We start from the raw sequence: 15,484 nt of genomic DNA, 5'->3' as shown, positions 1-15,484 counted from the left end.
TTGCTAGTGAGCTGCCAAACAGGCAGATCTCACAGCGATGCAGCAGCGGTCGGCGGTCGTCACTTACCTGTCAGACACGGCGAGGGTGACGTCTTCCGCCCGCGTCCATGGCTCGCTCGTCGGCGCCAGCAGGAAGCCGACAACGCGAAATGGACCAGGCCGATCTCGCACGATCACCGATAACGCTAGTGATATCGCTGTGTCACAAAATCGGTGACGCTTTAGCGATATCCCTAGCGATATCGCTATGTGTAAAAGGTCCTTTAGGGTCTGTGTACATGAACCAACCGGCAGCACTAAACCACTACTGATAAGTAGATCAGTGGTTGTTTAACCTCTTCACAACATATGATGTAACGTTACGTCATATGTTGTGTCCCTGCCTTTGATATGGGCTCGCATGCTGGGTCTGCATCTTTCTACGCACATAATGGCTGATTTAAGCAGCCATCATGTGATCCTAATGGCTGAGAGTGAAATGGAGCTTTTGCAATTTCAACACACTTGGATTTTTTTTTTCCCAATTTTCCAGTATCCTATGTGGTGGATTAAATTGTGTAATTTAAAAGCATAACTCGCCCTGTATTAAACAAGTGCTCAAACAGCTATATTAAAGGAAAACTTAAAACGTTATGGCTCTTGGAAGAAGGGGAGGAAAAAACGAAAACGAAAAAAAATTGGAAAATCGCAATGTCATGACGGGCTTAATAGCCTTGTAACAAAAGCGGACCACATTAAAGGATGCACACTGATCAATTAGATCCCTCAGTGTGCATAGGCTGCCATTGTACTCGGTTACATGAGTCTTGTTTACACAGGCCGATGTGCTGCCGAGAACGATGATCTTTAAAGATGCACAAAAGATCATTTTTACCACTTGTCCACCTGGTGATTGGCAGCCTAATTTCACTGAAAGATAATCATTAATCGCGCAATCTTAAGAATGCCCGTTGCCAAAATCTTTCATTGTAAATGCAGCTTTAGGCTATGTGCACACGGTGCGTATTCTGTGCTTGCATTTTCTGTGCAGAATTCACGAAATCCGCAGGTCAAATGACCTGCATTTTTCCTGCGGATTTCTTCCTGTTTTTTTGCGGTTTTTGTGCGGATTTCCACCTGCGGATTCCTATAGTGGAGCAGGTGGAAAACTGCAGGAAAACCGCACAAAAGAAGTCACATGCTGCTTTTTTTTTCCACACACAAAAACCGCTTGGAAAAAACCGCAGCATGTGCACAGCGGGTTTTTTTTTTTCATAGTCTTTAATGGTACTGTACATCACCTGCAGTTCTGCTGCAGATCCACCACAGCAAAACCGCTCCGGATCCGCAGCAGAATCCGCACCGTGTGTACAGGGCCTAAGTCCGAACACAGTAATTTCCACAAATATCAGCACAGTCTTTTAGCTGTGAGTGCTAACATGGTTAAAAAAAAACTGCTGATCTCATTTGTGGTCTTGTAAAGAAACATACACAATACCTTGTAGCGATTGCAGGACCTGAGAAACCCAGTTGCCGGCACACCACTTGAGCATGATTTTTGGTCCACTGCTTGGCACATACGTTTCCTCGTACACCTTGGTACTCTATTTCAACCACACCTTCTAGTGAATTTTTGCCCTCAGTTAGTGAAGCACCTTCTAAAAAAAAGTGATATATTTATATATTTTATTATGTATAGTGAGATATGAAGATAACAGATGGAGCATAAAACCTTATTATTAACTCAGTTTTTGTACTGTATTTTTTTGTAGGCAATGTTGAAAAATGTGAACTAGGCTTAAGGTTCCCATAATAATGATTTGTCATGCTCACACAAGTTAAGCCCTATTCATGTCACATTTTCTTTTTCTATAGCAAGTACACAAAGAAAGCTTCATGTGCTAAACTTTTCCATAAGGCTCCATTGTAAGATGTAGGCAAAAAGAGTATCTTTTTGGTTTGTGTGTGGTTGGTAAATGTTAGTATACTTAAAAGGGTTGGCCACTACATCTTTATTGGTGGCTTAGCCTTAAAAAGTTCTCAGATGCTGCTGGGACACAGCAATCTGTCATTTCTATACTGGCCACAGTGAGGTACCAAAAATCCACCCCTATTCAAATGAATAGGTAAAACTGATTATCCTCTATATTCTCCTTAATAAGCTAAGTCACCATAGGTACACAGAGAGGATGATCTGTCATCTTTTACATTATAACTGTAGCTGTCTAGTTATCATTAGTAACTGCGATAGGAGCTTCTGTCTTCTCTTTGGAGAACTTCAATGGTAAAGTCCATGCAATTTCATCATACACAAAATTTTGGTTAATGAGATGATGACACTTTTCGGAGATTATACAACTATAACATTTCCAGGGCGTCACCATGAGATCACATAAACCAACAAAGGAGAAACAATGTATGAATTTTCAGATTCAAAATAACAACTAATAAGGTAAATTCTAGCTAAATTATATGCATTGAGGGACTAGACTAGTCCCTTAAACTACTTAAAAAGACCTGTAGATTTTAACCCCCATAAAATCATACCTGCAGTGTATATTTAATTTCAATAGTTTTACAGAAATTCTGTTTTATCTTATATAATTTCAAATGAGGGCTCCTTATTGCACCATTTACTTGGCCAAGGGCTTAGTGTACCTCTCAGCCCCCTCATTCAGCATGCCGTGCACCTCATCAGTGCTTGTTTTCACAGGGTGAGCATATATTGATTTTCAGTCCAGCACTACACTGACATTGCAGATGCCCAACGAACATGAATTTTTAAGTGTAGATTCTCATTCTTTTCTCCTATCTGCTGCAGTGCCACTTGCTAAATTTCTATTTATCTTTGTATCGAGCAGCAGCTAAAAACAGGGGAGAAGGATAAGAGCGTGCGTTTGCAGGGCTCCTGCAGTGTTAATGCGGGGATAACACTCAGTCAGTGTTTACTCTGAGCAACCGAGCGCTGTCAGGCTATGTGCCCACGTAGGCAGAAAAAAAATGCACTTCTTCCCAGGAAAAACGTGCAGGTTTTTTGCGTCTTTTTCCGTGTTTTTTGCGCGTTTTTTTTCGCAGTTTTCCCGCGATTTTCACGTGCGAAATTCAAGCACTTTCAAAGCAATTTGAAGCATCACTTGTAATGTGATTGACAGGTTGGTCACACTCTTCAAACATAGTGTTTGACGAGTGTGACCAACTATTTACTATTGAGGCTGCCTATGTGGCATCAGTAGTAAAAGATCTAATGTTAAAAATAATTAAAAAAATAAAAAATCGTGTTATGTTCACCTTCCGGCGTCCCGCGCAGCGTCCCCAGGTCTCAGCGGTACTTCTGTTCCCAGTAATGCCTTGCGAGACCTTTGATGATGTAGCGGTCTCGCGAGGAATAGGGACCACTACATTATCGCGAGACCGCGACGTCATCAAAGGTCTCGCAAGGCATTACTGGGAACGGAAGTATCGCTGAGGCCCGGGAAGGCTGGGCGGGACGCCGGAAGGTGAATATAACCCAATTTTTTATTTTTTATTCTTTTTTTTACAGGGATATGGTACCCAGGGCCTGGAGGACAGTCTCCTCTCCTCCACACCGTGGGTACCAACCACACATGAGCCGCTCACTTTGTGCATGGTGGGCATAGCCACATGCGGGAAGTAAGCAGATCTCATGCATTCCTATGGGTGCGGAATCGCAGCAATTCTTTTCGGAATTGCGGCGATTCTGCAAAAAGAATGAGCATACTGCGATTCTGCCGTGGAAAAAATTGCAGCATTAGCACAGCATGTGCGGAATGCCATAGGAATGCATGGAGTGTGTTCTGTATGTGTTTTTTAAGTGTTTTCGCGGCAAAAACGCTTAAAAATCGCAACGTGTGCACACAGCCTTAATCAAGCGAAAGGGAGGTGTGTAGCATGTTAATTGAGAATGCGGTGCACTGTTTTGTTTTTTTTTGTACAACTAGTAAAGTGACATCTATACTGTAGGTATGATTTTTAATGAGGCTAGATTACTAGAAGTATTACTTATTCCTTTCCAATTACCTGATGAAGTCTGCATCGCTCTGAACTGCGCAGAAATTCCATCCAGCTCTACTGAGGAATCTGATCTCATGATTACTGTCATCACATTGGATGAAGAACGGATTTGGGAAGGGAGTCGTAAACCACAAAACCTGATGAATGGATAAATTACAGAATTACAAGCTACACTGCTGTGACTATAAACAAAGAAGATAGCGGCCACTGATTACAAGTAACTCCCCAACTGTGGCAGAGGTGGATTATGTACAGTACGTGCGGCCATCATTATTTTTTTTTGAACTTTTCTATCTGGATAACATAACTGGCCTGAAATATGGAAATATAATTTTTAACATAGACAATGATTTGCTCCTGAGGGAGGTGTCTGACAGCCTATTCCCTTCTCCATAATGAAAACATGTACCGTATGCTCTGCAGCATGTCCATGTGTATGGGGAAGACAGAAGTGATAGCTGTTGGAGGACCAAGTGGTTGACAGCTACCTAAAGTCATGGGTAACGTTAAGGGTCTGGAATTGACTTTCATAAAATGCATAGTATATTAAACTAGATGTGTATTTCCTGAAGGAAGTACAGATAGTGGTTTGAAATGGTGCCTGGGCTGCCCCTTTAACAGAGACTTGCCTGCTGCCCCTGCAAGACTTTCAACTCAGGATCCGTTTTAACTGTGGGTGCCTCTCAGGGGCCACTTTGGCCTCAGTGTCCGATTTTGTGGGTGGGGCCCCTCAGGGCCTGATTTTGTGGGTGTGGCCTTTCAGGGTCCGATTTTGTGGCCGGGGCCCCTCAGGGTCCGATTTGGTGGGTGGGGCCCCTCAGGGTTTGATTTGGTGGGTGGGGCCCCTCAGGGTCCGATTTTGTGGCCGGGCCCCTCAGGGTCCAATTTGGTGGTTGGGGCCCCTCAGGGTCCGATTTTGTGGCCAGGGCCCATTAGGGTCCAATTTTGTGGCCGGAACCCCTCAGGGTCCGATTTTGTGGGTGGGGTCTCTCAGGGTCCGATTTTGTGGCCGGGGCCCCTCAGGGTCCAATTTTGTGGTTGGGGCCCCTCTGGGTCCGATTTGGTGGCTGGGGCCCCTCAGGGTCCGATTTTGTGGGTGGGGCCCCCTGGGTCTGATTTGGTGGGCGGGGCCACTCTGAGTCCAATTTGGTGGGGGGCCCCTCAGGGTCCGATTTGGTGAGCGGGGACCCCTCAGGGTCCGATTTGGTGAGCGGGGACCCTCAGGGTCCGATTTGGTGGGCGGGAGGGCGCACTTTGGCGCACATTCTCTCTCATTGGCACTCTTTATGTGATGAAGCTAGATTTGCATTTGTGTTGTGGGTTTCGCTTTAAGAGCTGAAATTATGTTGTAGAAGCTCTGTCCTGGGGGCGTCATGTGACGTTCGTAGGCGTTGGCATAGTAACTGGGTGTGCCTGCGCATATCGATGAGCTTTACTGCCATTTCAATCGCCTCAGGGCACGTTTTAAGTTTCCCAATGAAAAGCATTGAGACAGTGCATTCCAATGACGGGAACAAAATTTTTCAAACGGAAATTGCACAGAAACTACAAATCCGATCGACACGAAAAATACTTAGCACACCTCTCGTGGATGTTGGCTTCGAAACGACACCTCAACGGAGTATGTGCATGTAGCGGTTCGGGCCGCATTAATTGCGGAAATCAACTGAATAACTTGTGATTGGCGCATTATAATTGTAATACTAGATGTGTATTTCCTGAAGGAAGTACAGATAGTGGTTTGAAATGCTGCCCAGGCTGCCCCTTTAAGAGAGACTTGCCTGCTGCACCTGCAAGACTTTCAACTCAGGATCCGTTTTAACTGTGGGTGCCTCTCAGGGGCCACTTTGGCCTCAGGGTCCGATTTTGTGGGTGGGGCCCCTCAGGGTCCGATTTGGTGGGTGGGGCCCCTCTGGGTCCGATTTGGTGAGCGGGGCCCCTCAGGGTCCAATTTAGTGAGCGGGGCCCCTCAGGGTCTGATTTGGTGGGTGGGGCCCCTCAGAGTCCGATTTGGTAGGTGGGGCCCCTCCGGGTCCTATTTGGTGAGCGGGGCCACTCTAGGTCTGATTTGGTAGGCGGGCCACTCTGGGTCCGATTTGGTGGGCGGGGCCCCTCAGAGTTCAATTTGGTCAGCGGGGCCCCTCAGGGTCCGATTTTGTGGTTGGGGCATTTCAGAATCCGATTTAGTGGGCGGGGCCCCTCAGGGTCCGATTTGGTGGGCAGGGCCCCTCTGGGTCCAATTTGGTGGGCGGGGCCCTTCAGGGTCCGATTTGGTGGGCGGGGACCCTCTGGGTCCGATTTGGTGGGCGGGGCCCTTCAGGGTCCGATTTGGTGGGCGGGGTCAATCTGGGTCCAATTTGGTGGGCGGGGCTCCTCAGGTTCCGATTTGGTGGGCGGGGCCCCTCAGGGTCCGATTTGATGGGCGGGGCCACTTTGGGTCCTATTTGATGGGCGGGGCCCTTCAGGGTCCGATTTGGTGGGCGGGGTCACTCTGGGTCCGATTTGGTGGGCGGGGCTTCTCAGGGTCTGATTTGGTGGGTGGGGCTCCTCAGGGTCCGATTTGGTGGACGGGGCCCCTCAGGGTCTGATTTGGTGGTTGGGGCCCCTCAGGGTCTGATTTTGTGGCTGGGGCCCCTCAGAGTCCGATTTTGTGGCTGGGGCCCCTCAGGGTCTGATTTTGTGGGTGGGGCCCCTCAGGGTCTAAATTGGTGGGCGGGGCCCCTCTGGGTCTGATTTTGTGGGTTGGGCCCCTCAGGGTCCGATTTTGTGGCCGGGGCCCCTCAGGGTCCGATTTTGTGTCCGGGGCCCCTCAGGGTCCGATTTTGTGTCCGGGGCCCCTCAGGGTCTGATTTTGTGGATGGGGCCCCTCAGGGTCCGATTTTGCAGCCGGAGCCTCTCAGGGTCCGATTTTGTGGTTGGGGCCCCTCAAGATCTGATTTTGTGGCTGGGGTCCCTCAGGGTCCGATTTTGTGGCCGGGGCCCCTGAGGGTCCAATTTTGTGGGTGGGGCCCCTCAGGGTCCGATTTTGTGGGTGGGGCCCCTCAGGGTCCGATTTTGTGGGTGGGGCCCCTCAGGATCCGATTTTGTGGTTGGGGCCCCTCAGGGTTCAATTTTGTAGGTGGGGTCCCTCAGGGTCCGATTTTGTGGCCGGGCCCGTCATGGTCCGATTTTGCGGCCGGGGCCCGTCAGGGTCCGATTTTGTGGTTGGGGCCCCTCAGGGTCCGATTTTGTGGTTGGGGCCCCTCAGGGTCCGATTTTGTGGGTAGGGCCCCTCAGGGTCCGATTTTGTGAGTGGGGCCACTCAGGGTCCGATGTTGTGGCCGGATCCCCTCAGGGTCCGATTTTGTGGGTGGGGCCCCTCAGGGTCCAATTTTGTGGTCGGGGCCCCTCAGGGTCCAATTTTGTGGGTGGGGCCCCTTAGGGTCCGATTTTGTGGGTTGGGCCCCTCAGGGTACAATTTGGTGGGCGGGGACACTCTGGGTCTGATTTGGTGGGCGGGGCCACTCTGGGTCCAATTTGGTGGGCGGGGCCACTCTGGGTCCGATTTGGTGAGCTGGGCCCCTCAGGGTCTGATTTGGTGGGCGGGATCTATCAGAGTCCGATTTGGTGGGCGGGGCCCCTCAGGGTCCGATTTGGTTGGCGGGGACCCTCGGGGTCCGATTTGGTGGGCAGGATCCCTCGGGGTTCGATTTGGTGGGCGGGATCCCTCGGGGTTCGATTTGGTGGGCGGGGACCCTCAGGGTCCGATTTTGTGGTTGGGGCCTTTCAGAATCCGATTTAGTGGGCGGGGCCCCTCAGGGTCCGATTTGGTGGTTGGGGCCCCTCAGGGTCCGATTTTGTGGTTGGGGCCCCTCAGGGTCCGATTTTGTGGGTAGGGCCCCTCAGGGTCCGATTTTGTGAGTGGAGCCCCCTGGGTCCATTTTGGTGGGCGGGGCCACTCTGGGTCCGATTTAGTGGGCGGTGCCCCTCATGGTCCGATTTGGTGGGCGGGGCCCCTCATGGTCCGATTTTGTGAGTGGAGCCCCCTGGGTCCATTTTGGTGGGCGGGGCCCCCCTGGGTCCGATTTGGTGGGCGGGGCCCCTCTGGGTCCAATTTGGTGGGCGGGGCCCTTCAGGGTCCGATTTGGTGGGCGGGGACCCTCTGGGTCCGATTTGGTGGGCGGGGCCCTTCAGGGTCCGATTTGGTGGGCGGGGTCAATCTGGGTCCGATTTGGTGGGCGGGGCTCCTCAGGTTCTGATTTGGTGGGCGGGGCCCCTCAGGGTCCGATTTGATGGGCGGGGCCACTTTGGGTCCTATTTGATGGGCAGGGCCCTTCAGGGTCCGATTTGGTGGGCGGGGTCACTCTGGGTCCGATTTGGTGGGCGGGGCTTCTCAGGGTCTGATTTGGTGGGTGGGGCTCCTCAGGGTCCGATTTGGTGGACGGGGCCCCTCAGGGTCTCATTTGGTGGTTGGGGCCCCTCAGGGTCTGATTTTGTGGCTGGGGCCCCTCAGAGTCCGATTTTGTGGCTGGGGCCCCTCAGGGTCTGATTTTGTGGGTGGGGCCCCTCAGGGTCTAAATTGGTGGGCGGGGCCCCTCTGGGTCTGATTTTGTGGGTTGGGCCCCTCAGGGTCCGATTTTGTGGCCGGGGCCCCTCAGGGTCCGATTTTGTGTCCGGGGCCCCTCAGGGTCCGATTTTGTGTCCGGGGCCCCTCAGGGTCCGATTTTGTGGATGGGGCCCCTCAGGGTCCGATTTTGCAGCCGGAGCCTCTCAGGGTCCGATTTTGTGGTTGGGGCCCCTCAGGATCTGATTTTGTGGCTGGGGTCCCTCAGGGTCCGATTTTGTGGCCGGGGCCCCTGAGGGTCCAATTTTGTGGGTGGGGCCCCTCAGGGTCCGATTTTGTGGGTGGGGCCCCTCAGGGTCCGATTTTGTGGGTGGGGCCCCTCAGGATCCGATTTTGTGGTTGGGGCCCCTCAGGGTTCAATTTTGTAGGTGGGGTCCCTCAGGGTCCGATTTTGTGGCCGGGCCCGTCATGGTCCGATTTTGCGGCCGGGGCCCGTCTGGGTCCGATTTTGTGGTTGGGGCCCCTCAGGGTCCGATTTTGTGGTTGGGGCCCCTCAGGGTCCGATCTTGTGGGTAGGGCCCCTCAGGGTCCGATTTTGTGGGTAGGGCCCCTCAGGGTCCGATTTTGTGAGTGGGGCCACTCAGGGTCCGATGTTGTGGCCGGATCCCCTCAGGGTCCGATTTTGTGGGTGGGGCCCCTCAGGGTCCAATTTTGTGGTCGGGGCCCCTCAGGGTCCAATTTTGTGGGTGGGGCCCCTTAGGGTCCGATTTTGTGGGTTGGGCCCCTCAGGGTACAATTTGGTGGGCGGGGACACTCTGGGTCTGATTTGGTGGGCGGGGCCACTCTGGGTCCAATTTGGTGGGCGGGGCCACTCTGGGTCCGATTTGGTGAGCTGGGCCCCTCAGGGTCTGATTTGGTGGGCGGGATCTATCAGAGTCCGATTTGGTGGGCGGGGCCCCTCAGGGTCCGATTTGGTTGGCGGGGACCCTCGGGTCCGATTTGGTGGGCGGGATCCCTCGGGGTTCGATTTGGTGGGCGGGATCCCTCGGGGTTCGATTTGGTGGGCGGGATCCCTCGGGGTTCGATTTGGTGGGCGGGGACCCTCAGGGTCCGATTTTGTGGTTGGGGCCTTTCAGAATCCGATTTAGTGGGCGGGGCCCCTCAGGGTCCGATTTGGTGGGCGGGGCCCCTCAGGGTCCAATTTGGTGGGCGGGGCCCCTCAGGGTCCAATTTGGTGGGCGGGGCCCCTCAGGGTCCAATTTGGCGGGCGGGGCCCCTCAGGGTCCAATTTGGCGGGCGGGGCCACTCTCGGTCTGATTTGGTGGGCGGTGCCACTTTGGGTCCGATTTGGTGGATGGGGCCCTTCAGGGTCCAATTTGGTGGGCGGGGACACTGAGTCTGATTTTGTGGGTTGGGCCCCTCAGGGTCCGATTTTGTGGCCGGGGCCCCTCAGGGTCCGATTTTGTGTCCAGGGCCCCTCAGGGTCCGATTTTGTAGCCGGTGCCTCTCAGGGTCCGATTTTGCGGTTGGGGCCCCTCAGGGTCCGATTTTTGGGGCCGGGGCCCCTCAGGGTCCGATTTTGCGGGTGGATCCCCTCAGGGTCCGATTTTGCGGGTGGGGCCCCTCAGGGTCCGATTTTGCGGGTGGGGCCCCTCAGGGTCCGATTTTGCGGGTGGGGCCCCTCAGGGTCCGATTTTGCGGATGGGGCCCCTCAGGGTCCGATTTTGTGGCCGGGGCCCCTTAGGGTCCAATTTTGCGGGTGGGGCCCCTTAGGGTCCGATTTTTGGCCGGGGCCCCTCAGGGACCGATTTTGAGGGTGGGGCCCCTCAGGGTCTAATTTGGTGGGCGGGGCCAATCAGGGTCCGATTTTGTGGGTGAGGCCCCTCAGGGTCCGATTTTGTGGCTGGGGCCCCTCAGGGTCCGATTTTGTGGCTGGGGCCCCTCAGGGTCTGATTTTGTGGCTGGGGTCCCTCAGGGTCTGATTTTGTGGGTGGGGCCCCTCAGGGTCCGATTTTGTGACCGGGGCCCCTCTGGGTCTGATTTTGTGGTTGGGGCCCCTCAGGGTCCGATTTTGTAGCCGGGGTCTCTCAGGGTCCGATTTTGTGGCTGGGGCCCCTCAGGGTCTGGATTTGTGGGTGGGGCCCATCCGGGTCAGATTTTGTGGGTGGGGCCCCTCAGGGTCCGATTTTGTGGCTGGGGCCCCTCATGGTCTGATTTTGTGGCTGTGGCCCCTCAGGGTCTGATTTTGAGGGTGGGGCCCCTCAGGGTCTAATTTGGTGGGTGGGGCCCCTCAGGGTCCGATTTTGTGGCTGGGTCCCCTCAGGGTCTGATTTTGTGGCTGGGGCCCATCAGGGTCCGATTTTGTGACTGGGGCCCCACAGGGTCTGATTTTGTGGGTGTGGCCCCTCAGGGTCCGATTTTGTGGCTGGGGTCCCTCAGGGTCTGATTTTGTGGGTGAGGCCCCTCAGGGTCCAATTTTGTGGCCGGGGCCCCTTAGGGTCTGATTTTGTGACTGAGGCCCCTCTGGGTTCGATTTTGTGGCCGGGGTCTCTCAGGGTCCGATTTTGTGGGTGGGGCCCCTCAGCGACCGATTTTGAGGGTGGGGCCCCTCAGGGTCTAATTTGGTGGGCGGGGCCCCTCAGCGTCCGATTTTGTGGGTGGGGTCCCTCATGGTCTGATTTTGTGGGTGGGGCCCCTCAGGTTCTGATTTTGTGGTTGGGGCCCCTCAGGTTCTGATTTTGTGGCTGGGGTCCCTCAGGGTCTGATTTTGTGGGTGGGGCCCCTCAGGGTCCGATTTTGTGACTGGGGCCCCTCAGGGTCTGATTTTGTGGTTGGGGCCCCTCAGGGTCCGATTTTGTGGCCGGGGTCTCTCAGGGTCCGATTTTGTGGCCGGGTCCCCTCAGGGTCTGGATTTGTGGGTGGGGCCCCTCAGGGTCCGATTTTGTGGGTGGGGCCCCTCAGAGTCCGATTTTGTGGCTGGGGCCCCTCAGGGTCTGATTTTGTGGCTGGGGCCCCTCAGGGTCTGATTTTAAGGGTGGGGCCCCTCAGGGTCTAATTTGGTGGGCGGGGCCCCTCAGGGTCTGATTTTGTGGATGGGGCCCCTCAGGGTCCGATTTCGTGACCTGGGCCCCTTAGGGTCTGATTTTGTGACTGGGGCCCCTCTAGGTTCGATTTTGTGGCCGGGGTCTCTCAGGGTCCGATTTTGTGGTTGGGGCCCCTCAGGGTCTGATTTTGTGGCCGGGCCCACTCAGGGTCCGATTTTGTGGGTGGGGCCCCTTAGGGTCTGATTTTGTGGGTTGAGCCCCCTGGGTCCATTTTGGTGGGCGGTGCCCCTCATGGTCCGATTTAGTGGGCGGTGCCCCTCATGGTCTGATTTGGTGGGCGGGGCCCCTCATGGTCCGATTTGGTGGGCGGGGCCCCCTGGGACCGATTTGGTGGGCGGGGCCCCTATGGGTCCAATTTGGTGGGCGGGGCCCTTCAGGGTCCGATTTGGTGGGCGGGGCACCTCTGGGTCCGATTTGGTGGGCGGGGCCCTTCAGGGTCTGATTTGGTGGGCGGGGTCAATCTGGGTCCGATTTGGTGGGCGGGGCTCCTCGGGGTCCGATTTGGTGGGCGGGGTCAATCTGGGTCCGATTTGGTGGGCGGGGCTCCTCAGGTTCCGATTTGGTGGGCGGAGCCCCTCAGGTTCCGATTTGGTGGGCGGGGCCCCTCAGGTTCCGATTTGATGGGCGGGGCCCCTCTGGGTCCGATTTGGTAGGCGGGGCCACTCTGGGTCCGATTTGATCGGCGGGGCCCTTCAGGGTTCGATTTGGTGGGCGGGGTCACTCTGGGTCCGATTTGGTGGGCGGGGCTTCTCAGGGTCTGATTTGGTGGGCGGGGCTCCTCAGGGTCCGATTTGGTGGACGGGGCCCTTCAGGGTCCGATTTGGTGGGCGGGGTCACTCTGGGTCCGATTTGGTGGGCGGGGCTTCTCAGGGTCTGATTTGGTGGGCGGGGCTCCTCAGGGTCCGATTTGGTGGACGGGGCCCTTCAGGGTCCGATTTGGTGGGCGGGGCCACTCGGAGTCTGATTTGGTGGACGGGGCCCTTCAGGGTCCGATTTGGTGGGCGGGGCCACTCGGAGTCTGATTTGGTATGCGGGGCCTCTCAGGATCCGATTTGGTGGGCTGTGCTACTCTGGGTCTGATTTTTTGAGCGGGGCCACACTGGGTCCGATTTGGAGGCCAGGGTGGCTCAGCCTCCGATTTGGAGGCCGGGGTGGTTCAGCCTACGATTTGGAGGCCGGGGTGGCTCAGCCTCCGATCTCCGATTTGGAGGCCGGGGTCACTCAGCTTTCGATTTGGCGCGCCGGCCCTTTAAGACTCATTTCGGTGCGCTGGCCCTTTAAGAATCACTGTGGCACGTCGGCCCTTTAAGAGCCAGGGTGGCTCACTGGGTTTCTAAATCCACTTTGTCGCACATTCTATCTCAGGGGCATGTGTCATGTGATGAAGCTAGATTTGCATTTGTGCTGTGGGTTTCACTTTAAGAGCTGATATTATGTGGCAGAATCTCTGTCCTTGGGATGTCATGTGACGTTCGTAGGCGTTGGCATAGTAACTGGGTCTGCCTGCGCATATCAATGAGCTCAACTGCCATTTCAATCGCCTCAGGGCACGTTTTGCCATTACCCATTGAAAAGCATTGGAGACAGTGCATTCCAATGACGGGAAAAAAAATTTTCAAACGCAAATTGCGCAAAAACTACAAATCCGATCGACACGAAAAATACTTAGCACACCTCTCATGGACGCTGGCTTCGAAACAACACCTCAACGGCGTCTGTGCGTGTAGCGGTTCGGGCTGTATTAATTGCGGAAATCAACTTAATAATAATAAGAAGAACTAGATGTGTATTTCCTGAAGGAAGTACAGATAGTGGTTTGAAATGGTGCCCGGGCTGCCCTTTAAGAGAGACTTGCCTGCTGCCCCTGCAAGACTTTCAACTCAGGATCCGTTTTAAATGTGGGTGCCTCTCAGGGGCCACTTTGGCCTCAGGGTCTGATTTAGTTGGTGGGGCCCCTCAGGATCCGATTCAGTTGCCTGGGCTCCTCAAGATTTGAATTAGTGGCCGGGATTCCTCAGGGTCCAATTTTGTGGGTGGGGCCCCTCACGGTCTTATTTTGTGGGTGTGGCCCCTCAGGGTCCGATTTTGTGGGTGTTGCCCCTCAGGGTCCGATTTTGTGGGTGGGGCCCCTCAGGATCTGATTTTGTGGGTGGGGCCACTCTGAGTCTGATTTGGTGGGCGGGCCCTTCAGTGTCCGATTTGGTGGGCTGTGCCACTCTGGGTCCGTTTTGGTGGGCGGGGCCACTCTGGGTCTGACTTTTTGAGCGGGGCCACACTGGGTCCGATTTGGAGGCCAGGGTGGCTCAGCCTCCGATTTGTAGGCCGGGGTGGCTCAGCCTCCGATTTGGAGCCTGGGGTCACTCAGCTTTCGATTTGGCGCGCCGGCCCTTTAAGACTCATTTCGGTGCACCGGCCCTTTAAGAATCACTTTGGCGCGTTGGCCCTTTAATAGCCAGTTTGGCTCACTGGGCTTCTAAATCCACTTTGGCGCACATTCTCTTTCAGGGGCATGCGTCATGTGATGAAGCCAGATTTGCATTTGTGCTGTGGGTTTCGCTTTAAGAGCTGATATTATGTGGCAGAAGCACTGTCCTTGGGGCGTCATGTTACTTTCGTAGGCGTTGGCATAGTAATTGGGTGTGCCTGCACATATCAATGAGCTCAACTGCCATTTCAGTCGCCTCAGGGCATGTTTTGTCTATGGCAAAATTTCCCCATTCAAATGCATTGAGACAATTCATTCCAATGACGGGAAAAAAAATTTTCTAACGCAAATTGCGCAAAAACTACAAATCGATCAACACGAAAAATACTTAGCACACCTCTCGTGGACGCTGGCTTCGAAACGACACCAACGGAGTCTGTGCGTGTAGCGGTTCGGGCCGCATTAATTGCGGAAATCAACTGAATAAAGATAATAAAATTAACACTAGATGTGTATTTCCTGAAGGAAGTACAGATAGTGGTTTGAAATGGTGCCCGGGCTGCCCCTTTAAGAGAGACTTGCCTGCTGCCCCTGCAAGACTTTCAACTCAGGATACGATTTAACTGTGGGTGCCTCTCAGGGGCCACTTTGGCCTCATGGTCTGATTTTGTGGATGGGGCCCCTCAGGGCCTGATTTTGTGGGTGGGGCCCCTCAGGGTCCGATTTTGTGGTTGGGTCCCCTCAGGGTCCGATTTTGTGGTTGGGTCCCCTCAGGGTCCGATTTTGTGGCCGGGGCCCCTCTGGGTCCGATTTTGTGGCAGGGGCCCCCTGGGTCCGATTTTGTGGGTGGGGCCCCTCTGGGTCCAATTTGGTGGGCGGGGCCTCTCAGGGTCCGATTTTGTGGTTGGGTCCCCTCAGGGTCCGATTTTGTGGTTGGGGCCCCTCAGGGTCCGATTTTGTGGCCGGGGTCTATCAGGGTCCAATTTTGTGACTGGGGCCCATCAGGGTCCGATTTTGTGGCCGCGGCCCCTCAGGGTCTGATTTTGTGGGCGGAGCCCCTCTGGGTCCAATTTGGTGGGCGGGACCACTCTGGGTCCAATTTGGTGGGCGGGACCACTCTGGGTCCGATTTGGTGGGCGGGGCCTCTCAGGGTCCGTTTTGGTGGGCGGGGCCCCACAGGGTCCGATTTGGTGGGCGGGGCCACTCTGGGTAAGATTTGGAGGCTGGGGTCGCTCAGCCTCCAATTTGGAGGCCGGGGTCGTTGAGCTTCCGATTTGGAGGCCGAGGTCAAAGAGCCTCTGATTTGGAGGCCGGGGTCGATCAGCCTCCGATTTGGAGGCCAGGGTGGCTCAGCCTCCTATTTGGAGGCTGGGGTGGCTCAGCCTCCGATTTGGAGGCCGA

The 15,484-nt window shown here is 54.7% G+C and overlaps 1 protein-coding gene across 1 annotated transcript in view; it reads right to left on the bottom strand.

Moving 5' to 3' along the window:
* Positions 1-15,484, bottom strand: part of LOC141099807 (uncharacterized) — a 108,656-nt gene that overhangs the window by 37,035 nt on the left and 56,137 nt on the right. Inside the window, exons 4-5 of the mRNA XM_073587874.1 lie at positions 4,018-4,148; positions 1,478-1,637 (exon numbers count right to left, since the gene is read on the bottom strand). Of these exons, the coding sequence (XP_073443975.1) occupies positions 1,478-1,637; positions 4,018-4,148 (291 nt within the window). The remainder of the gene's footprint in view (positions 1-1,477; positions 1,638-4,017; positions 4,149-15,484) is intronic.

The sequence above is a fragment of the Dendrobates tinctorius genome, unplaced genomic scaffold (genome assembly GCF_039654945.1).
Source record: "Dendrobates tinctorius isolate UK_male_01 unplaced genomic scaffold, ASM3965494v1 ptg000102l, whole genome shotgun sequence".
Taxonomy (NCBI): Eukaryota; Metazoa; Chordata; class Amphibia; order Anura; family Dendrobatidae; genus Dendrobates; species Dendrobates tinctorius.
The sequence above is the reverse complement of the archived record's forward strand: the minus strand, read 5'-3'. Positions and strand labels throughout refer to the sequence as shown.